At 38.4% G+C, this 27,917-nt stretch overlaps 1 protein-coding gene across 8 annotated transcripts in view; it reads right to left on the bottom strand.

The window, feature by feature from the left end:
* The window catches only part of FAM13A (family with sequence similarity 13 member A), a 347,254-nt gene that overhangs the window by 121,820 nt on the left and 197,517 nt on the right, over positions 1 to 27,917 (bottom strand). For all 8 annotated transcript variants that reach the window (XM_045056104.1, XM_045056103.1, XM_045056102.1 and 5 more), the window contains one exon: positions 23,432 to 23,595. In XM_045056104.1, coding sequence (XP_044912039.1) covers positions 23,432 to 23,595 — 164 coding nt within the window. The remainder of the gene's footprint in view (positions 1 to 23,431; positions 23,596 to 27,917) is intronic.

Here is a 27,917-nt window from a genome sequence, read left to right as displayed (position 1 = left end):
CTTTTGGGCTCTCGGTCTATTTTCTGGGCATTACTTGATGATCATTGATGAATTTATACCTGGACTGCAGCTCTTTCTCTCTACCACACCCACTGCCAAAGTCCTTGATCACTTAAATACCTTTGCTATTTCTATTCCTAACATCCTTGTATCAGTTCTTCAGGTCGGGCAGCAGGAGTCTCATTCCCTGGACTTTGCCAGTTCTAACTCCGCAAACACTGATATCCTGACTGCATCTGCTCCACACTTAGCCCTACTGTTCATCACTTACCCCCCACGCTTCTGCCTCCCCCACTCCTCCCTCTCTTCCTTAGCCTTCTCTTCAGCAACAACTGTTCTGTCTGTAGAGTGTAACCTGCACCCAAACCAACTGGCATGCAGCTTAAAAAAAAAGGCACATTCCTGGCTCTCCTCAGCATTTAGTTATTTCTAAAATGGGCTCACTAGCATCCTCCGCTTCTTCACCCTCTCTAAATCCTGCCAGCTGGGTTTTCTACTGCCAGACCGCTAAAACATTGCAAAAGAAAGTCACATAACCCTGGCAACTAGTGACACTAAAAATTCATGCTATTTAACCTCAGCATGAACCTCGATACTGTGTGGCAACCTTTTTACTTATCTTTAAATGATTTTTCACTGCATCCCCATAGAAACTGCTACAAATCTTCACTGCCACAAATCTGAACCTCTCTCAGTCAGTAACTGCCTCGCCTCCTAAATTTATTGAGGAAGCCAAGATCATCAAATGCGAGTCATTACCTTTGTTCTTCCCTGTTACCCTTATGGGTTTAAGTGCACCCCCGCTGTCCATATATACACAACACACACAACACACACACGAACACACACACAATCTTGCCTTCCTCTATTTGACTTCTTCCTAGTCTAGCAGAAAAGGTCTCATTCACAGGACTCCAATTTCTTATCTACCTTTTGGATCTCTTCATTTCCTCCTTTCTCTGGAAGAAACCTGATCTCTCCTAGATCTTAAATCTGTCCCCCTTCCAATAGGAACCTGAGTAAGTATCCCCTAGCCTTAAAATGTTTTCCTCATCTGCCTTGCCTGCTGGTGCTGCAGTGCTATTTTCCCCTCCTCCCACTGACAGACTTCCCCAAAACCTACCTCTGCTGTTCCCACTTCTGCATAAGTTACTGACTCCCTCACCCCATGCCAACGGACGTGGGACTTCACCACTTTTCTGAAACTGCTTTAAGGCCACCAATGCTCTTTGGACTATTAAATCTCTACTCTTAACTTTCCAGAAACATCCACCTTTGGTTTTCTGAAAGTTTCTGGTTCCCTGTAATCTTTCCTGGGGATTCCCCACATGTCCTTGATTACTCCATTCTCCTTTTATTTCATTTGTCCTTCCTTCTCTCTTATCCCCTCCACACCTTGCTTTCTAGCCCAGCACCATTCAGTACAGACATTTTATTAGGGCTTAATAAGTTGTGCTCTGGAAATACGCTCCTGGGGATTGGATCCAGACTCTACAACAGATGAGCAGTGTAAACTTGGGCAGGCTATATAAAAAGCTCTGAAGTTGCTCTGAAGAATAAATGAGATCACATACGTAAAACATGAAGAATAGTGCCTGGCAAATCACTAAGTGCTAAATCATTATTAGTACTATTATCCTAATCAACACTTCCAAGGCCTCATATTATCTTATCCCCAAATTTCTCCTCCTCCTGGCCCCTCTTGTTAATGATGTTGTTATTCTCTTTATGAATCAGATTCAAAGAGTGAGTCATCTTTATTCCTCCTCCCTCGCCTCTCCTTCAAGCTGTTGACTGTCCTGTCTCTTTAATTAGCTGACCTTGGTCATTTGCAGTATGAGAATGATCCTTCTGCCTCCATTCACCTGATCTCTAAGATCTCCAATGCATACATTTCGCTGTCAGCGAGTTTCCTACTGTGATTGTAATCTGCTCACTCACTCTTCTGCTAGAAACCTTCATTAGCTCCAAACCATCTTTTTGATGAACCCCAATTCTTTAACATAATGACTAAGACTCTCCACCAATTAACCTCAATCTACCCCTCCAGTTCATCTGCTTATACTTCTTAAAGAAATCACTCCAGACAAACCTGGACACTATTTTTTAATCTGCTCTAAACTCCTCTACCCCAAACATGTGTTCATGCTGTTCCCTGTCTGGAATATTTTCCCATTCCATTTTCTTCTGGAAAAATTCCATGCATACATCAGGCTTTGGGCAGTTAAAATAAATTTATTTTCCCTTTTCAATTTGTACAGCCCTATGCATCTCTAATATTATTTATACCCCCCACCCTGCCCCAGTTTTATTATTATTTGAACGTATATATTATTTCCCTACTGGAATATAAGATCTGCAGGATAAGGACTCCATTTCTGCTATAGCCACTACACAGAATAGACACTTAATAAATGCTGAATGAATTAACTGATAAACCTAACACTCTTCCAGAAACTGAAACATAGCTACTTTAATTGGATTTTAATTTGTTGAGCAATATTTCCATCCACTTTTTAACATTTCCCATTGTAGGCTAACACTTAAGATAAAGTAGATACCTCATGTAGGTTCAAATAAAGAATGATAACCAGTAACTGACAAAAGAAATAAATCACTGAGTTTATGCATTGCTGTGCAATCACTGAGATGTAAAAAGTAGGATTCTATCCCAGACTTCTGAAAGTTTTTTTTTAATTTTAATTTTTTAACGTTTATTCACTTTTTGAGAGCCAGAGACAGAGTGTAAGCAGGTCAGGGGGCAGACAGAGAGGGAGACACAGAATCCGAAGCAGGCTCCAGGCTCTGAACTGTCAGCACAGAGCCCTACATGGGGCTCGAACTCATGAACTGTGAGATCATGACTTGAGCTGAAGTCGGACGCTTAACCAACTGAGCCACCCAGGCGCCCCATCAAACTTCTGAAAGCTTTTAAGCATTTTACATTATCCAGTTTCTCCTGGATTGTCTATTTCTTTTTCTACAATTCAGCTGGCTTGCGGACTTCTAATTTTCTTACATAATTTCTTCAGCAGATTCCAAGAGCTTGGTTCTATGTGTGTTTGCCCTTGTGCTATCAAGAGCAACAATTGCTCCAAAAATGATGTGGCTTCATTTGCTTCAATTTCAACATCAATTTGAAACAAAGAACTAAGAACATTTCTTGGCCACGTTAGTTTGTTTTCATATATTGTTTTAAAATCAGACTGATTTATTTCCTAAGACAAAATGACATATTAAAGTAATTTCTTTCTTACAAGTTTGGTAACAAGGTGCTTCTTAAACAAGGTTTCTTCCTCATATTTTTATCAATCTTTGTAAAATGGACTAAGGAGCAACACCTTTCACAAGACAGTCACACAGTCCTCATAAATGGTAATGACTGAATCTGATAGGAGTTTTTCATAGTCATGAAACCAATATTTTCATAGTATGTATCATTTAGATATTCTGGTATTGCTGCACAGGATCCTGATTAAACTTGCTCTTTGGCAATCTGTGTTAGAATACCAGTGAATTCCTCAGGTGCCTGGGTGGCTCAGTCAGCTGAGTGTCCAACTCTTATTTTGGCTCAGGTCATGATCCAGGGTTGTGGGATCGAGCCGAATCGGGCTCCGTACTGAGCATGGGCCTGCTTAAGATAATTCTCATTCTCTCTCTCTCCCCACCTCCTCTTGTGCTCTCTAAAAAAAAATAAATAAAAAATAATACCAGTGAATTCCAGGGCTCATCAGAAAACATCATCATCATCATCTACAACAAATGTCACACATAAAAAAAGGGGGTGGTGGGTAGGAACTGGAGAGGTAGTATATGTAAGGCAATTAGCATTTCTTAAGAATCTATGCTGTGCTCATTTTAATAGATGCGGATCTGAAGAAGTTAATTAACTTGCACACTCAGCTAGTAAGTGGCTGACATGAAGCCAGCATCTGAATGTCATAGCATTTCCACTATATAATAACTCTTAAAGATTATAAAGTATTATAATTACCCATTGATATATATTATCAATGAGCAACAGGAAATAAAGAATCCTTTCTTTTCTTTTGGTCTGAGGTTTACACTTAGATGAGCGTGTATGCTTATAATATCTTATAATGCTTGTCTGAACCAAAGACATACACTGGACCAGAACAAACCTCTTCTGCTATCGTGAGTCAACATTTTGTGTGTGTGTGTGTGTGTGTATGTGTGTGTGTGTGTGTAGTTGTAGCAGCAGCAGCAGCAGCAGCAGCAGCCAGTTGTAGTTGCAATGGGGGAAGGAAGTGGTTGGGGTGGGCTGTTGAGAGAAAGAGGAAGATAGAAAAAAGATGGAAAAATTATGCTTTAAGTGGCATTCTTAACTATATTCCTTTTATTAAGAAGTTAATGGTAATGGTAATGGAAATGGGAAGTGGGCTGTCACTTGTTTTTATGTAAAAAAAAAAACCCATCTTACAGTATTTAAGGATAATTATTAAAACCTTATAAAGGATTTATTTTAGAAATCAAAACAGTGACACTCAGAACAGGCTCAAGCTAAGTGGAACAGGGAATTTCTAGTTAGGTAAACTATTTCCTTTGGTAACAACAGAAATAAACCTGCTTCCATTACTTAAGGCCAAAATAAAAAAAAAAAAGAAAATCAACGTAATTGTTTTCTCAGTTATTAGACTTGTCTATAGTAAAAGATTGCTGAAAAAAAATCCCACAGGGACAGAAATTATCTAATTGGTTTAATTCTAATGGTGGATCATGCTTTTAAAACTCTGTACTGGCTTACTTCATTAAAATATATCTGACCAGCCTTGCCAGACTCTCAGATGGCTCAGAGGGTTCATTTACTCAGGTTCTAACATACTACAGAGGTGGAATGACAAGGAGCACACTGCTTTAACAATGAGGCAGGGTTCCCAGGCCTCAACACCTGGAGATGCATTACTCAGCTGCCTTTCCTCACCTGCCTGATGGCTCTGATTTCACTAATTCTAACAATCCTAATATAGAAAATAAGATATAGAACATTCACCAGAAAGGCTAATGATTTCAAATTGAAAGACAAGTGATTATATTTCATGGTACATGAATACACAGTTCTGTAGAAATTCATACAAAAGCTTTCTCTAATTTTTTAAAGTTTATTATCATGGAGAGAGAGGAGAGGAGAGGAGAGGAGAGGGGAGGGGAGGGGAGAGGGGGGAGAATCCCAAGCAGGCTCCACACTGTCAACATACAGCCCAAGGTGGGGCTCGAACTCACAAACCATGAGATCATGACCTAAGTCAAAATCAAGAGTCAGATGCTTAATTGACTGAGCCACCCAGGAACCCCTATTTTTTCTTAAAAAAAGTAAATTTATAATGACTGAGGGACTGAAATTTCTCCATAAAAACTGGCTAAAAATAAACTCTTTGAGACAACTTACATAATTGTTCCCCAACTTTCTGGGACACAGAAAAATCCACATTTTTGCCAGATGGAATCTCAGTTAGTGATCACTGCCAATAAATAAGTGCTCGAGTACATTTTCCTGGAATGGGACTCCGTGGGCATGACTTTCTCTAAATGTCCCTTGGGAGTCCAGATAATAGTGTTTCTGTTCTTATAAAGTATGTCATGTCCTACACAACAGCTGCTACCACACCTGAGATCTGCTGCCTTAAATTGTCCCAGTGAACTTTCACCCTGTTAAATGATATTTCCTGGCACAGGAGAAGCAGGTTTCAGCAGAGCTTCCTTAGAGAAATGTCAAAGTTGCTCAGCGTGATATGGTAACCGACGGTCTAATTCTGTATCCATACAACATAAAATAAACCTCATCCTTCTGAGACTTGAAATACTGAACCACAGGCACAAAGTCTCTCAATGTCAATACTCTGGCTGGCAATATTTATTTACTTCAACACAAAGCATTGTGCTTTGCTTTGAAGCAACCAATAAATAAATACGTGAAAATGTATTTAAAAACAAAATAAGAGGAAGTGGCAATTGTGTTACCAAGAATAGGTCACATTAAAAAAAAAATCAGTCATGGTACCTTAAAATGCCAACAACCGTACTGCATTTTAAATGATCTAATTTTTTTATTTCTGAGAGAGAGAGAGAAAGAGAGAGGGAGAGAGAGCGAGCTGGGGAGGGGCAGAGAGACAGCGATACACAGTTTCTGAAGCAGGCTCCAGGCTCCCAGCTGTCAGGACAGAGCCCAACGTGGGGCTCGAACCCACAGACCGCGAAATCATGACCTAAGCTGAACTCAGAGGCTTAACTGACTGAGCCACCCAGTTTTGGTTTTCTAAAATCAGGTTCAGATTTTTGATAAGGGGACCAAAAAGACACAACAGTGGGGAAAAAATAGTCCTTTTAGCAAATGGTGTTGGGACAACTGGACATCCACATGCAAAAGAATGATTCTGGACCTGTACCTTACACCACGTATAAAAATTAACTCATATGTACTATATACCTAATTGTAAGAGCAAAAGTATAAAACTCTTAGAAGAAATCATAGACCTAAATCTTCGTGACTTTGGATTAAGCAATGGTTTCTTAGATAGGACATCAAAATCATAAATAACTAGAGAAAAAAAGAGATTAACTGACCTTGATCAAAATTAAAACCTTTGGTGCTTCAGAGGACATTATCAAAAAAGTAAAAAGGTAATTGTTAGAATATGAGAAAATATTTGAAAATCACATATTTGATAAGGGATACTATCCAGAATATATAACTCTTCCAGCTCAGTAAAAAGTCCAATTTTAAAAATGGGCAAAGTATTGGAATTGCCATTTCTCCAAAAGAGATATACAAATGGCTAATAAACACATGAAAAGATGCTCATCATTAGTATTTAGAGAAATGCAAACCAAACCCACAAAGAGACACCATTCTACACTCAGCAGTATGGTTGTAATAAAATAGACACTAACAAGTGTTGACAAAGATGTGGAGAAACTGGAAATACACTTTGCCAGTAGGAACACAAACTTTGAGAAATACTTTATGGGTTCTTGAAAAAGTTAAACACAGGTTATTGTATGAACTAGCAACTCCACCCCAGGCATATACACGAGAACTGAAAACATGTTTTTACAGAAAGACTTGTACAGAAATGTTCATACCAGCATTATTCATAATAGTCCCAAAGTTCAAGCAACCCAAATAAATGCCCATCAACTGATGAATAAACAAAATGTGGTGTCTACCTACAACAGAATATTATTCATCCTCAGAAAGGCATGAAATACTGACACATTACCATACGGATGAATATTCATAACATATTCTAAGTGAAAGAAGGCAGAGGCAAAAGGATGTTTTGTGTAACTGAATTTATACACAATGGCAAGAGTCAAAGCTTCATAGAGATGAAATATCAATAACAAGTGACAAAGTGGGTTTAATAAAGCGTTAGTATCCAAAATATATAAAGAACTTACACAACCCAACACCCAAAAAAATCCAGTTAAAAAGTGGGCAGAAGACATAAGTAGACATCTTTCCAAAGAAGACATACAGATGGCCAACACAGACATGAAAAGATGCTCAACATCACTCATCATCAGAGAAATACAAATCAAAACTACTGTGAGGATGTCACCTCACACCAAATTGGCTAAAATTAACAACACAGGAAACAACGGTGTTAGTGAGGATGGAGACAAAGGGAAGCCCTCTTAACACTGTTGGTGGGAATGCAAACTGGTGCACCCATTCTGGAAAATAGTTTGGAGGTTCTTCAAAAAGTTAAAAATAGAGGGGTGCCTGGGTGCCTCAGTCAGTTAAGCATCTGACTCTTGGTTTTGGCTCTGGTCATGATCTCATGCACTAACAGCCCAGAGCCTGTTTGTGAATAACATAAACCCATTAATTTATATTCTCTAGTAATGAGAAAAAAAAAATATATATATATATATAGTTTTTCGTGACTCAATTATTATGTATTTAAAGAAATAAATTATTTATGTTTATTACATCCAGAAATTAGATTGAAGGAAGTTCAATGTTTTCTAAAAACATTATTGTACTTAATAAGTGCAACTTATTAAATATTCTTTCTTCAACAAAGCAGTTTAAAACAACCATGAATTTGTTAAGTCTAAGCACTTCTTTGCCTGGATGCAGACGCTAGCATTCATTAAGTATTCTCACCTACACATATACTATGGCAGTTGTTCTCAACCCTCAACCTTTACTAAACATTAGAACCACTTGAAGAACTTTTAAAGATTTTGGTGTCAATTAAAATATCTATTTTTGGAGGACTTACACTTGGGGAAGTATTTGTAAAGCTTTCCAGGTGATTATAATGTGCAGTCAGCATGGAGAACCACTATACTATAAAATATTCTAAATGTGTAATAACCAAATTTTCTGTTCTATCTCAGGATACTTGACATAGGCTAATTGACCTGCCAGTTAGATCATCAGAGAACCCTAATATGACAGTGGTGGGGTAAAATTTATGAACTTTTCATTCTTGTGCTATTAAAATCCACTTCCTTTTTTTCTCATTGCCACGTAATATTCCATTGTGTATATAAACCACAATTTCTTTATCCATTCATCAGTTGATGGACATTTAGGCTCTTTCCATAATTTGGCTATTGTTGAGAGTCCTTTTGTAGCAACGTGGATGGAACTGGAGAGTGTGATGCTAAGTGAAATAAGCCATACAGAGAAAGACAGATACCATATGGTTTCACTCTTATGTGGATCCTGAGAAACTTAACAGGAACCCATGGGGGAGGGGAAGGAAAAAAAAAAAAAAGAGGTTAGAGTAGGAGAGAGCCAAAGCATAAGAGACTGTTAAAAACAGAGAACAAACTGAGGGTTGATGGGGGGTGGGAGGGAGGAGAGGGTGGGTGATGGGTATTGAGGAGGGCACCTTTTGGGATGAGCACTGGGTGTTGTATGGAAACCAATTTGTCAATAAATTTCATAAAAAAAAAATAAAAAAAATCCACTTCCTTTCTGAAGATATTGCAGAAGACTCCAACTTTTGGTGCCTTTTTAACTTCTTTGGATTTTTAAATAACTAATTTTTTCCAACAAGTATTCAGGTGCCTTTTTAACTTCTTTGGATTTTTAAATAACTAATTTTTTCCAACAAGTATTCAATAAATTTTAATGGAAACATACTAGGTACTAAATACTCTAATTTTTCTTGCATACTCTAATTTGTTATACCTTGATGTCTGTTCTTTCAATTAAATATTTAACATCTCCAATAAGATCATAATCATGCTGAAGGCATGGACCAGCATTTCACCTCTGTAAAACATATAGTATAGTGAAATAGATAGACTTTTCTGTGGAACAATATGGAATACAGAGTCCAATGTGTATGAATACGTATTCCAGTTTTGCTATTGCGGTCTCAAATAAAGTAATTTCCATGAACCAGGATTATCTTGACTATAAAAATATGTGATAACTTCATTTGAAAGTTGTGAGGATTATATGAGATCTCAAATGTAGAACACCTACCATAGATCTAACCATGAAAAGCATGCATTTGTACAGCCATCCACTTATATAGCAAATATTCGAGTGCTTGTTCTCTTAACAGTCACTTTTTCAGATGTTAGATACACTGAATGAATCAAAACATATTACATCTCTGCCATAATAGTGCTTAACTTCTCATGAGGGACTCAGACAATAATAAAACACACATTTTTTTTCTTTTTTGAAGAAGGCAGGGCAAAGAAATGATAATGAATATATTATAATCAATAGGTTGTGTAGTGAAGGATTTTTTGAAAACAGGACATTTGAGTAGCTAAAATGATGCAAAGGTGAATTTTAAATGTGTATCTTCTTCCTGTTCAAGAAGGAAGGAAAAGATGGCATAATGGCCCTGCCATCTGAATGAAATCCATGCTTTAAAGAGACAACAAAAGGGTCATCATGGCTTAGATGCATTTAGAGAGGCACAGAATGGTAGGAAATGAAAGTGAAAATATTGCCAAGTGTAAATTATATAAAATTATAATGAAAATGTGTGGTAGGCAGAATGATCCCCAAAGCTGTCCACATCCTAATCGCCAGAACCTGTAAATATTTTATGTTACATGGTATGGGGGAATTAATATTTTAAGTGGGATTAAGTTTGCTAATCAGATGCCTTTAAAACAGTATTATCTTGGATTTTCTCAATGTGCCCAATATAATGTAATTCACTGGCCATTGCCGGTTTTGGAGATGGAAGGAGGCCACTAGCCAAGATATATGAACAGACTTTAAAAGCTGCAAAAGTCAAAGAAACAAATTCTCCCCTAGAGCCTCCATGGGGAGTACAGTTCTGCTGACACCTTGATTTTACCACAGTGAAACCCATTTCAGATATGAAATTTTAAAACTTAACAATAAATGTGTGCTATTTCAAGGTACTAAATTTGTGGTAATTTGTTGTAGCACCAACAGAAAACTAGTACAATATGATAAAGATGACTTTGGTGAGTCCAGAGAAGAGGATCACCTCAACTGATTAACACTTTAAGAAAGGCATTTGGCTTCTGTATGGAGAATCATGTGTAGGGAGCAAGAGTGGAAGCAGAGAAGTCAACTGGGTAGGTATTTTAGTAGTTCAGGTAAGAGACGATGGGCACTTGAGCTTTAGCTTTAGCCAACAGATTTGATGCAAGGCATGATAGCAATAAGGAAAATAAAATATACCCAAACTGCTTTGATCTGCAGGATGAATTATAAAGCTATTTATATAATTGAAGTGAACTTGAAGTGGGACTTTCCCTACTGCACATATAACACCTAATACCTTAACAACACAGTAAGCACTCAATAAACATTTAATGAAAACAGTAAGAATACTGTTGAATATGATGATGATAATGGCAATGAAAATAGTAATGATCCAAAATGATGATATTAATGGTGAAAAAGATAAGAAAAATGGATCCTTAATGGGCCTCTATTGAATATTACAAATAAGCATGTTAAACACTACTGTTTAATTTTCCCCTAAATTTTTTGCTAGGATTCTAGTGAGTTGGTTGCAGTGAGACAAAAACAGAAGGTATACCATGAGCTACGTATAGATTTGATTCCATATAGATGCTTAGGATTTTCTCTTAGTTTGTTTTTAAACTTTATTATCATGTTACCTTTAGTCAAGTAACCAAAAATTAAATTCTATGATTCTCTTTATAAATCTATTATGCTTCCATATCATATAGAAAAACCTTAGCAAGCCCTGTACATTTAACATTTGTCAACATTTAATTACCACAGGTATTGTTCATTAGGATAGAACTTTGCTTTGTTCACTGCTGTGTCCCTATCACCAAGAACAGAAAATTGCATATATAGTGCTCAAAAGACTTGTTGATAAAATGAACAAATGGATACGTCTTTTCTAATCTTTGTTTCATTGGTATTGCCTGAATAATGCAAATCCTAGAGGGACTCAATTTACCAAAATGTCCAATAAATTAAGTTTGGTTTACAATTATATGGGTAATAGCAGACATTCTTTGAGAACAACATAGATAAGATTTCAGGCCCAAAATTCTGACATTTAAAAAAAAAAACACAACAAAGTAGTTCTCTGTAGGACAATACATTCATTTTAGGTATACCTTGTCAACATAATAAAATAAGAGTTAGGTTTGATATTGTGCCTGTTAATATACTACTACTTCATTACTTTCTCTTGAAGAATTACAGAGGAAAAATGACCAGATATTTAGGTATGTAGAATACAGATACAGATAATCTTTGGATATATGATGCTCATTTGTCTTCAGTGTTTCCAATACCCACATTCATAACCTGAGGAGTAGGCTACGACACCCAAACCACCAAATATTCCAGGGTGCCTGGCTGACTCGGTTGAGCGCGTAACTCTTGATCTTAGGGTAGTGAGTTTGGGCCCCATGTTGGGTGTAGAGATTCCTTAAAAATAAAATCTTTGGGGTGCCTGGGTGGCTCAGTCAGTTAAGTGTCCGACTTTGGCTCAGGTCATGATCTTGCGGTTCGTCAGTTCAAGCCCCATGTCAGGCTCTGTGCTGACAGCTCAGAGCCTGGAGCCTGCTTTGGATTCTGTGTCTCCCCCTCTGTCTATCCCTCCCCCACTCGTACTCTGTCTCTCTCTCTCTCTCTCTCAAAAATAAACATTTAAAAAAAATCTTTGAAAAAATAGTTTAAAAAACACTAAATGTTTAAAAATATTGTTTAAATATAACATTTTGAATATTAAAAAAGGAATTCTGTCAATAGACTTCTCTCTCTCTGCCCCTCCCCTGCTTGTAGGCATGCTCTTTCTCAAAATAAATAAATAAACTTAAGAAAAAAAAAGTTAAAAATAGAACTACCCTCTGACCCAGCAATTGTACTACTAAGTATTTACCCAAAGGATACAAAAATACTGATTCAAAGGATACACACACACACTATATATATATATATAATGTTTGATGATTTGTGTAATCTATCTCAGAGTAATCTTGATTGGGGTCCTTTGAGCTTCATGCATATGGATGTCCACATCCCTTCTAGGATTCAGGTAATGTTCAGCCATTATTTCTTGAAAATATATTTGATCATGACCTGAGCTGATATCAAGAGTCAGATGCTCAACCAACTAAACCACCCAGGCACTCCTCAGCCATTATTTCTTTAAATAAACTTTCTTCCCCTTTCTTTCTCTCCTCTCCTTCTGGGACTCCCAAGTTGAAATATATTCATTCACTTGATGGTGTCATGTAGATTCCATATACTTTTATCACTTTTTTCTTTTTAATTTTTGTTTCTCTATATATTCTAAATGACCTGTCTTTATTTTCTGATTCTTCATGCTAAAGTCTGCTGATGAAATTCTCTACTGAATTTTCACTTCTGTCATTATATCCTTACACTTAAGGATTTCTGTTTGGTTCTTTTTTATGGTTTTCATTTATTACATTTTTAATTTTTTTTCAAGTATTTTTTTTTATTTCATTTAGTTGTCTGTGTTATCTTGCATCTCACTGAATTAAAAAACTTTTTTTTTAACATTTATTCATTTTTGAGAGAGAGAGAGACAGAGTGTGAGTGGAGGAGGGGCAGAGAGAGAGGGAGGCACAGAAACTGAAGCAGGATCCAGGCTCTGAGCTGTCAGCACAGAGCCCGACGTGGGGCTGGAACTCAGGGACCATGAGATCATGACTTGAGTCGAGGATGGAGGCCCAACCAACTGAGCCACCCAGGTGGCCCTCACTGAGCTTTTTATGGATAATTATTTTGAATTTTTTTTGGCAATTTGTAGATCTCTATTTGGGTTTGGTTGCTGGAGCTTTATTAATTTCCTTTTGTGCTGTCATGATTGCTTAATTCTTTATGACCTGTGCAGACCTGTGTTGGTATCTTGCATCTGAAGGAGCAAGCATCTCTTCTGGTCTTTACAGATTGGTTTGGGCACATAAAATCCTTCTGTTGGTCCCTGGGCTGATGGAACTGCCTCTGGGATTTCAGCTGGGATTTCAGGTCATGTGGCTGCTGCTGGTTCTGCAGTGAGGTTGCAGCTGGAAGGCCTGATCCCTGGGGTGATGGGACTGCCTCCAGGACCTTGGCCAATAGAGTTGGCACTGAGACAAGGGTCAGCTTTTGGTTCTGCAAACAGTAGGCTTGTTACCAGGTATGCAGATGAGGGTGGCTTCTGCAAGGTTCCTGGGAGGGTTACCAGCAACCTGGGAGTTCCTTGGGTGGCCAAACTGGTCTGAGGCTGTAGAGGCTGGAGCTGAGTCATTGCTTCAAGGTCCACAGCTGGGACTGAAGTCTGTAGTCCTGCTCCAGGGGTATGGATGAGTGTGCCTCTTAACAGGTTCCTAGGTGGGTAGGACTTCTCATGGACCATGACCAATGGGGTTGGAGCTAGGTCACAGGGCCACTTCAGGATACACAGTCAGACCATGTTCAAGAGGCCTGCATCTGGTGGCTGGGAGGGGTCTCCCATCATGTCTCTGGTGGGCAGGACTACTCCTAGACCGTGGGTGAGATGGGCTGGAGCCAGCACAACGACAACTTTAGGATCCTCAGGCAGACAGAGGTTGGCGGGTCTGTCTCTGGGGACATGGATAGATGTCGCTCTCACTGGGTCTCTGGGTCGGAAGGATTATTTCTGAACTAAGGCTGAGAGGGGCCAGAGGTAGGTCACAGGCTGCTTCATGGTCTACAGCTGGAACTGAGGCCAGTGGACCTATTACTCAAGGCATGGGTGGTGTGGCTCTTCCTTGTCCCCTGGAGGATGGTGCTATCAACAGCACCAAGACCAAATGGGGCTGCAGCTGAGTTCACAGATAGCCTGGGCTCTTTTCTGGTCTGTAGTTATTATTATCTAACTATAGTTTGTGAGTCTGTCACCTGGGTGCAGGAATGCCTTTTCAAAATGGTCCTCCTCAGTCTTGGGTTTTACTGGGGTTTTGCAACCTTTCACCTGGATCCTGAAGCTCCCATAAAGACACTTTTGTCCATGGACAGCCACTAATTTAGTGTTGCTGTGGGGGGAAATGAGAGGAGGACCTCCTATTCTGTTACTTTGCTCTATAATTTTTAAAGTAAATATAAAGACAAAATATGACACATGGCCTAATCTTAAAGAGAACACAGGCATACCCCGTTTTATTGAGCTTTGCTTTACTGCACTTTTCAGATATTGCATTTTTTATAAATTGAAAGTGTGTGGCAACCCTGCATCGAGCAAGTCTACTGGTGCCATTTTTCCAACAGCATTATGCTCACTTCATTTCTTCATGTCACATTTTTGCAATTCTCACAATATTTCAAACTTTTCATTATTATTATATTTGTTATGGTGATCTGTGATCAGTGATTATGACTCACTGAAAGCTCAGATAATGGTTAGCATTTTTTTAGCAATAAAGCATTAAAAAAATTTTTTTAATGTTTATTGATTTTTGAGAGACAGAGACAGAATGTGAGCAGGGGAAGGGTAGAGAGACAGGGAGACACAGAATCTGAAGCAGGCTCCAGGCTCTGAGCTCTCAGCACAGAGCCCCATGTGGGGCACAAACCCATGAGCTGTGAGATCATGACCTGAGCCAAAGTTGGCCACCCAATCAGCTGAGTCACCCAGGTGCCCCAGCAATAAAGCATTTTTAAATTAAGGCATATAGATTGTTGTTTCAGACATAATGCTATTATATACTTAATAGATTATAGTATAGTATAAATATAAAATTTTATATGCACCGGGAAACTAAAAAAATCATTCAACTCACTTTGAGATATCTGCCTTATTGTGGTCATCTGGAAACCAAAGCCGCAACATATGCCAGTATCTAAAACCAAGGTAGTCCTGGGAAGTATGGGTTATGTGGTGGCTGTAGGTACGAGAAAAAGACAAGCACAGAGCTGAGGGAGAAGAAACTGGAAAGACAAGTAGAGGATGGAGCAAGGAGTCTCTTATAGGCTGTGTACGTATGAGCTACCAAATAGTTCTGAGCAGGAGTATCATCTGTTTAAAAGTTTCTGGGTCTGCAGAGTTGGTAAGGAGTGTGGCAGTAATGAAGCAAAATAAAGACAGTGAGACTGTCAAAGAGTATTTGGGAATTGGCTGGCTATGGGTAGATGATGGGGAGGGGTTAAGAAAGAGTTTGACATATATGAGGGACTAGGCTGACCAGTGTGTTAGAGTGATGTGGGGATATGGCTCAGTAGAGAATTCTCAATGGGAGACAGAGGTGTAGAAGTCATTGTATAGAGTTAGAAGTTGAAGAAAGAGGCATAGGGCCAGCTTGTGTAAAGAAAATGAATCCAGCAGGAGAGGGGAATGCAGAAAATGCAGTAATTATCTAACCACAAGGTGATGGAGGCCTAACTCAGAATTGAGCTCAAGGGGGGAAAATGGAGAAAGGGATGTTGGAGACTGAAAACAAAATACTGACAAGGTTTGGTGACTGATCATAGAAAAGGTTTTGAGTCTAGTGCTTGAGAGAATGAAACCCATGACAAAGTGGAGAGGCAAAGAGGGGAAGACAAGTTGTCTTTGGTAGGGTGAGTTTATGGTAAAGGCTGAGGTGGAGATAGCTGACAGGCACTAGAATGCTGGAACTGAGTTCAGGTCCAAGATACTTGATTTGAAAACTATCATGCTATGACTAGATTCACTGTGGAGGGGCAGGAGACAGAGATGGAACAGGTAGCCATGGAAGGAGACATGAAGGTCACTGAATTTGGAGGTGGGAATGGAAGGGAAGGAACATCACAGGTGGAAGCAACACAGGAAATGGGGAATTTTCAAGAATATGTGAAGAACTACAATACACTGAGTATGATGAAGATTGGTTTTTAAAAAGTAGAAAGTATTTAAAAATACATTCTGTATAAATACATTGAAATAAGTCTAGGAGAATATACAACCAACCTACCATAGCAGGAGGAGAGGGGAAGGAGTTAGAATTATGGAGCCAGGGGGCGTCTGGGTGGCTCAGTTGGTTGAGTGTCTGACTCTAGGTATCAGCTCAGGTCATGATCCCAGGGTTGTGGGATTGAGCCCGGCATCAGGCTCTGTGCTGAATGTGGAGTCTGCTTAAGATTCTCTCTCGCTCTCCCTCTGCCCCTCTTCCCCTGCTCTCTATCATTCTCTCTCTCTCTCTCTTTACTAAAATAAATAAATTAAAAAAAAATTATAGACCCAATGATTCATTGGGAACTTCAGTGTTATCAGTGATGTTTTAAATTTTTCTAAGAATCATCTATTCCCCATATAACTCATCAAAAATGTTGAAAAATGGAATCAATGGACAGGAAAGCACTTTTAGAATAAAACAACTCTCTTGGACAGAAATACTCTCTCAAGAAAAGATTTGTCTTTAATACACGTTGACTTATTGTAGTTTACCTTATTTACCTATCAAGTTAAAACAACTCTGCAACAAAGATACTTTCTTTAGTTGTATATTCTTCATCATATTATTTTAGGTAAATAACTGGCAAATGGTAACTATTTACTCTGATTGCAGAAAAGGAAAGCATTTAAATCACTCTTCATTTCTTTATCTCTTTATGCAAGAGCCAGGTACAAAACTTTCACTGTCTATGTATCTATAGGACCCTCACTGTGGGACAGGAGACAACTTCTGTTCACACAGAACCACATTGGGTAACTTTTCTGCTTATGACAATGGACCCCTGACATTTTTTTAGTGAAAATCCCAGGATGTTGGAGCTTTTTTTCTATGTCTCCTTGAAATACTGATCATTTCGATAACTTCTGATTACAGCACTGCACACCATTACCTAGAATCCTTCCAGATTCTGTCCAAAGAGCTTTCCTTCCCTCTTCTCCCTAAATCAGCTTCCAAGAGGGCCTGACCTTTATTCCTGCCACCGTACTGTCATATTCGATGAAAAGTATGAAGGAACAAATTCTCTTAAAATGTAACAAACATAACCTTCTCTGCAGACAGCATTTACTTATAACAGTAGCTGCATTTTAGCAGTTTGCAATCAAGTGGCTTTCTTGTTAGAGTACATCCATTTCTTACTACTCCAGCAATTGTTTGTTCATTTGTTTTGGTACTTGTATTTTTTTTAAACAATGTTATTGAGGTATATTTTATATATCCTAAAATCTACCTTTTCAAGTCTACACAGTTCAGTGATTTTTAGTAACTTTACCAAGTGGTCTAGCTATTGCCATAAATCAGTTTCAGAACATTTTCATTCCCCCCAAATAAAATCCCTCAGGGCATTTACATTAATCTCTGTGCCTCCCTGGTCCTCCACCCCCAGCCCCAGAGAATCACAACTCAACTGGCTATTTCTTTAAACATGCCTTTTCTGGACATTTCATATAAATGGCAACATACCATACATGGTTTCTTGAGTCTTCACGGATTTTATAGAACAAAACTAGAGATTTTCCTTTGGCCTTTAAGAAAATGACACATTTAAAGAAATATATTACCTTTCAAATAAAACCTTGCAATAAATACTATTAAAAATCTAAAAAAATAAAATATTAATCCTATTTTATTTAAGTTCTAAAATTTAAGAACATTCTGAAGGTAATATAGTGCTAGAAACATGAAATGATCACTTAACCTATCTCACACATTGAAACAGATAGTAAGACAGCTATCCCTAAAGCTTTTAATCATTTTAACATCTCCAACTTTACATGTAATAGAACTTACCCTTTTTCCTTTTGAGGATGGATGTGTAACTTTCCCTTCTAGGAAAAATTTTAAATGGCTGGTTTCTTAATATATTAGTTAATGCCTACAGGGGTGTGTGTGTGTGTGTGTGTGTGTGTGTGTGTGTGTGTGTGTGTTATTTTCGTCCTCAGTATCTTTGAAAGGAATAAGAGTATCATGTGTAGCGAAAGGAACTGGAATGTTCCAGCCTTGCTTAAAAGGATGCACCTGTCCAATAACCTCCTGTTTTCTGTGAGTGCCTCTGATCCTCCAAATTTGTACACTGTGCTTACAGTGTGGAGAAGGGCAGGCACTGACTCCTTTGAAGTAGGCAGGTCAGGTTAGAAATTATGCTTTTCAGTCTATTGTGAGTTTCAGTAATGCACACATCTCAACTACAAAAAATAATTTTTAATAGTATTTTTGAAACTGCTGCTGTGAGTTTTAGATGACATACATGGATTAGCTAATGCTTTCACTGAATTAAGTGAACATGTCAATAAGTACTTCTGTCTTTGGCTTGGAATTCAGTATAAAATAGATAATTCTACTGAGCTCTAACAAAATCAAGAGATACTTATCCTTAAGCTTTTTTCATTGAATCACTCTAATTGGGACAGATTCTATGAAGAAAAATGATTGTTTATATGATCATAGCCTCAATGCCAATTTTTGAAAATTATAGAAATATGGGAAAAAATGTCATTCATCTAAATAAATTATGCTCCAAGATAGAAATCAGCCTGTAAGCAGTAAGTGATATCCCCTCCTTTCTGAACTCTCAAAACATCACACTTCAAGTGTGTAGCTCTCTTTACTTTTATTTTTGCTGCCACTATCTGAAGACTAGAAAATAGTGAATACATGCTGGTAACAATTCATACTTCTATTACATCTTAAGAAGAAATGAGACTCCCTAGAAGAACTGAAATGAAGAAGAAAAAGACCAAGTGAGACAACCTGGGGAAAAATACTGAACAAGGCCTCAACTCTAAACATTCAAAGTTATCAAAACACACTGTTAGCCAAAAATTGCTTCTCAAAAGCCCTAGAAATTAGCCTTTAACCTGTTGTTTAAAAATCATAGGACACTTCACCATTCTGGAAATCTCAGTACCAAAAGGTTCTTTCTTGGTTTTATCTTTGTTATTAACTAATATGGTAATTCTGCTGTAAACCAAACCATGAGGTATAAAAGTGGTGCACTGATTTTTAAAGTGCAGACAGAACGATTTTTTTTTTTTTGTAAAGTAAACCAAACTCACCAGGTCATAGACCAAACAAGAATAAATTCTGCTAATTTTTTTTTCCCCAAAGAGCAACTACAGAATAAAAAAATCAATACTAGGAAAAACCCAGCTAAAGGCTGCCTGACAATTCCTAGAAAAAAAGTTGGTAAACCAAAGTAAATCTTGTATTAGGTAATAGGCACACAACAATGTATTTAATACACTATTGCCAACCTTTCTGTTTTAAGACTGGCACAACTGGGGCGCCTGGGTGGCTCAGTCGGTTAAGCTTTCAACTTCAGCTCAGGTCACGATCTCACGGTCCATGAGTTCGAGCCCCGCGTTGGGCCCTGGGCTGATGGCTCAGAGCCTGGAGCCTGCTTCTGATTCTGTGTCTCCCTCTCTCTCTCTGCCCCTCCCCCGTTCATGCTCTGTCTCTCTCTGTCTCAAAAATAAAATAAACTTTAAAAAAAATTTAAAAAAAGACTGGCACAACTAATCAACTGTTAAGGAAAATCTTCCTTAAAGATTTAGAAAAAGTTGTGTGTATATCACATATACTACTTTGAATTTATTTAAAAATTTATGAACTAGGGTGCCTGGGTGGCTCAGTTGGTAAAGCATCCTACTTTGGCTCAGGTCATAACCTCGTGGCTCATTGGTTCAAGCCCTGCATTAGGCTCCATGCTGAAAGCTCAGAGTCTGTAGCCTGCTTGGGATTCTGTGTCTCCCTCTCTCTCTGTCCCTCCCCCATTCGTGCTCTATCAAAAATAAACACTAAAAAATTTTAAAAAATTATGAACTAATAACTTGCTCTGGACAATAAATAGAAACAGCTTCATCAGTGCATTTTTGAAATGAAAATTGCCATAATATCCATTCTCTTACTTCAAAGATATATGAAGGATTTAAAGTTTATTTTTAGTTAAATTTATTTTAATTATCTCCATTTGTCTTTTGACAATTTGTCTCACCATCTATGAAGATGGTGAGAACTTGGATGAGTTAATACTGCATGATGATGAGTAGCATGGTTTCTCTTTTTTTTTTTTAAGTATTTATTTTTGAGAGAGAGAGAGAGAGAGAGAGAGAGAGAGAGAGAGCGAGCGAGCGAGCATGCTCAGGAGAGAGCACAAACGGGGGAGGAGGAGAGAGTAAGGGAGAGAGAGAGTCCTAAGCAAGGTACATGCTGGTCATGGACCCTCATGTGGGGCTCAATCTCACCAACCATGAGATCTTGACCCAAGCTAAAATCAAGAGTCAGATGCTCAACTGACTGAGCCACCCAGGTGCCCTATGAAACTTCTTCCCTTTCATTTTCTGCCTGGATGAATTAAAAAAAAGATATAAAGAACAAATATTAAAATGTTTCTTTTCATTATTTCATTAAGACATTCCTGGCATAGCTCTCTACCAAGTAATTTCAGAAGATAACATCTACACTAGCTCTTGTCACCCAGCCACTTGACTTGGATATTTAAACTAGAGAAGAAAACTTTGAAAAGGTCCAGTATTTCTATCTTTGGCCTTTATTATTTTTGGAGCTTTCCTCACTGCCCGAGGCCAGTTCCTCCACCAATGACACCCTTGCTGTTCAGTGGTGAAGACTGCACATTGCACAAACCCGGCCCCAGCAGCACAGCTATCCAGCAGGTGCATAGCCTGTGCTTCTCAAGATGTTGCTCCCTCGTTTCCGAATTCCCTCTGGACGCCTTGTTGTATTACCTCCAGGCTAGGAACATCAGAGTCTTTCTGTCCATGCACGCAAACCGGCCTTTCAGTTGTTAAAATATTATAACACCCCAGATGGAGTAAAACAAACAAAACAAACCCAACCCTTTCTGGACCGAGTCCACTCGTGCCCTCTGTCAAAGTGCAGACTCGTTTGCCCCTTTGCCAAGGCTCACAGGTGGTGCTGGGTCCACCATGTGGCCTTCTCACTGGTCCCACGCACCCATAACCTCTCCTTCTGCACAGATGCCACAGGAGCCTTTATAAAATACAAGTCTGCTTGGATTGCCCGCCACCTTATATTCCTGCGATCACATTCTGTCATGGTCAAGAGAAAATCCAAAGCCTTTAATATGGGGGACAGTTTTTCATGATCTGATCTATTCAGCCTCTTAGCCCACCTCTAGCCTCATCTACATTCTAAACCTCAGGGTCCTGAATCCACTGCAACACTTGCTGTTCTCTGAGCTGTCCTCACCACCCCGCATGTCCTGGCACATGTTGTTTTCTTCCAGGAGCACCTTGTCTCGATTTACCTGCCCCCCAAACTTCTATTTATCCTACTAGTCCTATTTCTAAAGTCGTCCTCTTTCTGAAACCTTCTCTGATCCTCCTCTCCAGACGTGGTCTGTTCCCCTCCTCTGGCCTCACACAGCACCCTGGGTATTGTACTGGAAGCTTTTTAAGAGCACCTGAATCTTACTTATGACTTTATCACCAGACCATTTCACAGTGCTTGGTAGATGATGGGCACCTAGTATATGTGTGTTTAATGATCACAATTCAAGTTTTATTTACTTTTCCTCTGTGTCCCCAAGTGTAAGACTTAGGTCTCTTAATTCTCTGAATTGCCAGCACCAGCAAGTAAATGCCATATAACTAGATCTCCATAAAGATTAATGACAGTCGAATGAATCAATACTGTAACTACCTCCAGGCCTCCCTTGTCTCACTGATCCTGCAGGCTGATGAAAGATTACTTTCTCTAATATACAATTTTCCATGGTTCCTATCACCTAGTCCTACCCAGGTGAAACTTTTACTGGCTTCCTATTACCTACAGGATGAAGCCCACTTCCCTAGCTCAGTTCTTTTGCATAGAAATGCACTTTCTTTGACCTTCACCAACACTCTCTTCCCCCTTTGCATCTCAGCTTAGGCTTTCCCTGCCCAAACTAAAATTGTCTTTGCGTGAGTCTGGGACATTAACCCGATTTAGTTTCTTAATATCCCCGCTTATTAGAGCTGAAATGATCCTCACAGGCTCCCCACCGCCCCCTGCCCACTTTTTCTAAGTGTTTTCCTATTACTCCCTTCACTAAAATGTAAGTTCCATAAACACAGGGGCCTGGTTGGCCTTGTTCAATGCTGCATCCCTGATCCTAAAGCAGTTCCTGGAACCAGAGATTAAGTGCTGATCATTTGTTCAGTGAAGGAAAGACTAAATGCAAAAATATTTCTAGTTGGCATTCAAGGTCCTCAGTGACCTGGGCGCCTTCCATTTTCCCAGCCTTATCTCCAACCAATTCCTCACATGATACCTGCTTGCTATTTCCCAAATACCTCTATTATACTTCCTGACTAGGCCTTCTTTTTCTTCCTATTTAAATTCTCTTCATCTTTTATAGGAATTCCTTCTTTCATAAGGAAATCCAAAGTGGTAAGCTCCTGAGCTATATTATTTATCTATTTAATGTCTTAAATATCTTTCAATTCTCTAGAGCTTTCTTATAATGGATTTTTTTAATAAATGGGCTTTAAGTTATAACAAAAGACTGAAAATTCTTGAAGGGAAAAACTTCCAAATGCTAGGAGTTAATAAGATTCAGACTCCATTTTATCTATTAAAAAAAAAAAAAACAACCCTACAGGTCTTCTTCAAGTATAACAAAGAGGTTTGCTTTCCAGTAATGTGCAACATAATAAATAGTTAAAATGATACATTCAAATGTGTTAGTGACAGCTGGTTCCAGTAACAACTCTGATGTCCATTTTGACTGCAAATAATACTGGCCACTGACCATATTATGAAAAGGGAACCAAGAAGTAACTCTTCCCACTTAAAATTCTGAGCCTAGCACAGTCCAGTTGACTAGATACTTTGTTTTAAAACATAAACAAAAAAGTACATATAACAAATCAGGAACACTTCTGTGGTAAGAACTATTACTCAAAAAAATTCCCAAAACTTAGAATGAATTTTAAATAGTTTTACTGATCTGCCTCCTGTTGACCCCAGTGGTAGTTACATGCAAACATTCCTAAGTATGCCAGGCTATACATGGGAGCAGACAATACACGATGTAACATGTAAACAAAAGAAACATGCCAACCTGGATACCAACTTTGCACCACTAGCATCTTCTGCTGAATTCACATCATTCCAGTAGGGTTTTCTACGACTTAGCCGCAGGCTGACCTGAGGAACACCATCTGACAGCTCTGGTTGTGGTACTCTGTGTGACTGAATAGATCCCTCACTCCTGGATTTTGGGATCTAGAAAATACAATTTGGGGAGGAGGGCGGATTTAAAAAAATCTTTCAGATTAAGTTATCAAAGATAATTTGTTCTAATTTATTAGTAACCTAATGTATTAATGACATTCCAGAAAAATACCAACCTAGGTATAGAATTTAAAATATTAAAAATAAATTGCTAAAAAGCAAAGGGCACAGGGAAGGGGAGATATCAACACTTCCAAGGGGAACTTTCAAACCATATACAGCCCACATCCCTCTCCTGGATTCTGATACAAATCTTCCCCAGGCTTACCCCCTCCCTCCCTCCCCTAGCCCCCACCATTAGAATAATTATGCTGTGTAATGAGAGATTATGAGAGTATATCAGAGTGGCAACCGGGAGTGAAGGAAAGAAGAAATAGAAAAAGACAGGGGAAAAAAAAAGGGCAGAGAACCACTGAAATGAAGGATGACAATATCAGAAAGGTGTCCAGAAATATTTACTACCAGCAAGTAAAATCTGCACCAGTTCGTAATAGTTTCTGTTGTCATCTTCTTTTATAGGGCAAAGTATGGTCTAATACACTTTTAACTAAAGAAATAGCTAGGAAAAATGCACCTTTTTAGTTCTCTTCTGTCTCTAGAAGCATGGGGAACACAAGTGCCAAGTAAACCCTGGTGTACTGACTTCTCCTATCTGAGGTTATGTGCTCCCTCCAGCCCCAGAAACACCCTCATGCTTTTATATTGCATCAGAAACAATGTGAATACAATTGATATCCTTCTCCTGAAATTGTGTAAAAATCATGTGAGAGTTTCAGGAAAAATTCACACCCTCAGGTCAATTGTATTTTTTACACTGGAAGCTCTTTCTCATCTCCTGGACTTTTCTTATACTTGTCCTTCAACTGGAATGTCATCTATTCATCACTGGCCACTCACCAATTGTCTAAGACCAAACCAAATCTTAACTTCCTTTGAGGCTGAGAGAAGAATCCACTTCCCGGGGTGCCTGGGTGGCTCGGTCGGTTGAGCGTCTGACTTTGGCTCAGGTCATGATCTCACGGTTCATAGGTTCGGGCCCTGCGTCGGGCTCAGTGCTGACATCTCAGAGACTGGAACCTGCTTTGGATTCTGGGTCTCCCTCTCTCTCTGCTCCTCCCCTACTCAAACTCTGTCTCTCTCTCAAAAATAAGTAGAAAGATTAAAAAAAAAATTAAGAATTCACTTCCCACAGAGCGTCTCTAACTAAGCTCAGGTCTTAATGACCTTTCCCAACTTTGAATTCCTGTAATACACTGCCACAAAATCCATGCTTGATCTCATGTCACCTGATAGTTGTTTTATATTTCTAAGTTATATGGCCTCAGCCAGATGTCTGGACACAGAGATTATAGTCTCATTCTCTTCCCCTTTCTCCTCCTCTACCGTGTCCTTTTCCTCCTCTTATTTATATTATTATTTTTAACATTTTAGCCATTGAGTCTAGTTAAGTTTTGAACCCATTAATACTTATTGTCAGACAACACACTTTTTTTAGAAGATATTTTTTCTTTTCTTTCTTTCTTTTTTAAGTTTATTTATTTCGAGAGAGTGCATGAGCAGGGGAGGGGCAGAGAGAGGGGAAGAGAGACAGAATCCCAAGCAGGCGTTGCAGTATCAGAACAGAGTCCAACATGAGGCTCAAACCCATGAACCATGAGATCATGACCTGAGCCAAAACCAAGAGTGAGATGTTTAACCCAGTGAGCCACCCGGGTGCTCCAACAACACACTTTTCAACTGTAAGATATTCCAAAGACACTGACTGACCAAGAAACTAGGGTAACAGGCAATTAAAAAAAGTAATATGGGAACAGTTATAAACATCAATATTTAATAAATTCATACCTCTATGAGAATTACAAAAATAACACATGAAAATAATTTAGCAAATAGTTACATTTACCACAGAGCAAAGTAAATACTCAAAATATTAATTTTAATATTAATTTAAATTAATTTAATATTAACAACTTATTAATATTGTTAAGTAAAACTTGCCCAAATCTGACAATTACCAATGAATTGTTCCATTACATTTCTCTGTAGAGTGTTCACAAAAGTTCATGAAAATCAAGGGAAAGTGAATTTTTTAAAATTATAAACTATAGTTCACTGAGATATTTGCCAAGATTACTTATGAAAGAAATATTTAGGTAAACAGCAAGAGAACATATTAAAAGTACAAATATATGCTATTATATATTTCATAAAAGGGGCTCTTTTGTATGTAGCTATTTTTCATATGAGTAGACAGGAAAAATAAATACACTGAAAAAGCAGTAAGATTTCAAACTAGTTAGCTAAAAAATCTCATACCCAGACTTAATTCTCTCAATATTAAAACAAATATAAGAACAGTTGTTTGGCAACATTTTATGGTGTTAAAATAAGGACATAGCATTTTAAGTTCAGTGATAATTTGGGGGTTCTAAAGTTGATTCAATAGTTTATGTAAAGGAGAAATATTCTAAGGTAGAAAGGTAACATGTAGCTGATTCCACTTGGTCAGTTTACATTAAAATAGACTACATAACACAGATCACTTAAGACTCAGATACCATAAACTATATCAGGTACATTTTTCAAAGTATTATTCTGTGATGATTTAATCTCTATAAAAATAAAATAGAGGGGCGCCTGGGTGGCTCAGTCCATTAAGCATCTGACTTCGGCTCAGGTCATGATCTCATGGCTCATGAGTTGGAGCTCCACCTCGGGCTCTGTGCTGACAGGTCAGAGCCCGGAGCCTGCTTTGGATTCTGTGTCTCCCTCGGTCTCTGCCCCTCCCCCACTCATGCTTGGGGGTGTGTGTGTGTGTGTGTGTGTGTGTGTGTGTGTGTGTGTGTGTCTCAAAAATAAACATTAAAAAATTTTTTTAAAATACAACAGGATTGTCATTAGCCATGAACTTTAAAGTATAAATTTATTAATATATACTAAAGTAGTCCAAAGAGCTGAGCTTATGCACAAGGACATGAAAACACCACATGAAGCCTATGAGAGAACAAAATTGTTAGAAAAAGGTAGCTCAGTAACTCTGAGACCATTAGAACTATAGAGTTTATATACACACACACACACACACACACACACACACACATATGTACACACACACACATATACACACACTATATATATACACTATATAAATATATATATATATACACTATATATATATATACACTATATATATACACTAAATATACACTATACATATAAACTATATAAATATATATATACACTATATAAATATAAATATATACACACACATTTTAAAAGGAATGCATGTTTTTAAAGGAGATAAATGATACCATCATGAAGATGTACCTTCAAAACTACACATTTCATTACAGATATGATTACTGTAGGAAAAATAGACAAAAATTTAAAATTGGCTGCTCTACCTTTGTCATTAATTTTAGTACAAATGTATTAACTTTGAGAAAAGGAAAGAGATCACTGTCTTTGCCTTAGCTGGAATTTAGCTTTTTAGAAGCACGTGATTTGAGCCTTGGCCTTATAAGGTAGGTAGAAGAGATAGTTTTATTTTTATGCTCTGAGTGTCCACCTCAGATTGTGTAACGTTTACACTTTAAGGTGGTATTCAGGCTCCTTTCATCATAGAACTCTCGGAGGAGGAGGAAGACCCCAGTTATCCAAGGCAAAGGATACAAGGAGACATCTTATTACAGTGTAGCCTTAAAGCAGTTGTTCTCTCCAGCAGCCAGTTTTGTCCGGAGACATTACTGGTTGTCATGATGGCGGTGAGTGGGTGTGCTACCAGAGTCTAGTGGGTAAAGACCAGGAATGTGATGAAGCATCTTACAATGCACAGGACAGCCTGTCACAAAAAAGAGTTATCTGATCCAAAATGTCAGTAGGGCTAAAGCTGAGAAACTCTGATTCAGGGGTATGGTAAGAAGAAACCTGTATTGACCCAGCTCCTCTTTTTCTATCCTTTTCTTCTGGCTCCACCCTCCCTTTTTTTGCCATTGCCAAGATGTAATGGGCCCAGGTCGGCTATAGGTTTAGCAAAAATGGGCCAGCTAGGTCATCTAGGCCTGCCTTGTCTAGTCATGGGTGATATTGATTCTGTGAGGTTCAGTCAAGCTCTGTGGGGCAGGGACTCCAAATAGGGCTAAAAGCCTGACTATGATAAATGGAGTTCATGTGTTTCGAGAGATCCACCTGCAGTCTCCCTCATAATATGTGGCTGCAGTTGGAAAACTGCCAACCATCTGGAATACTGAGGTGACAAAGCTTTTCCTTTCCACTGGAGATATCCATTAAGTCACAGCAGACTTGGCTTCGTT

This window comes from Felis catus, chromosome B1 (assembly GCF_018350175.1).
Source record: "Felis catus isolate Fca126 chromosome B1, F.catus_Fca126_mat1.0, whole genome shotgun sequence".
Classification (NCBI taxonomy): Eukaryota; Metazoa; Chordata; class Mammalia; order Carnivora; family Felidae; genus Felis; species Felis catus.
This window is presented reverse-complemented; position numbering and strand designations above follow the sequence as displayed.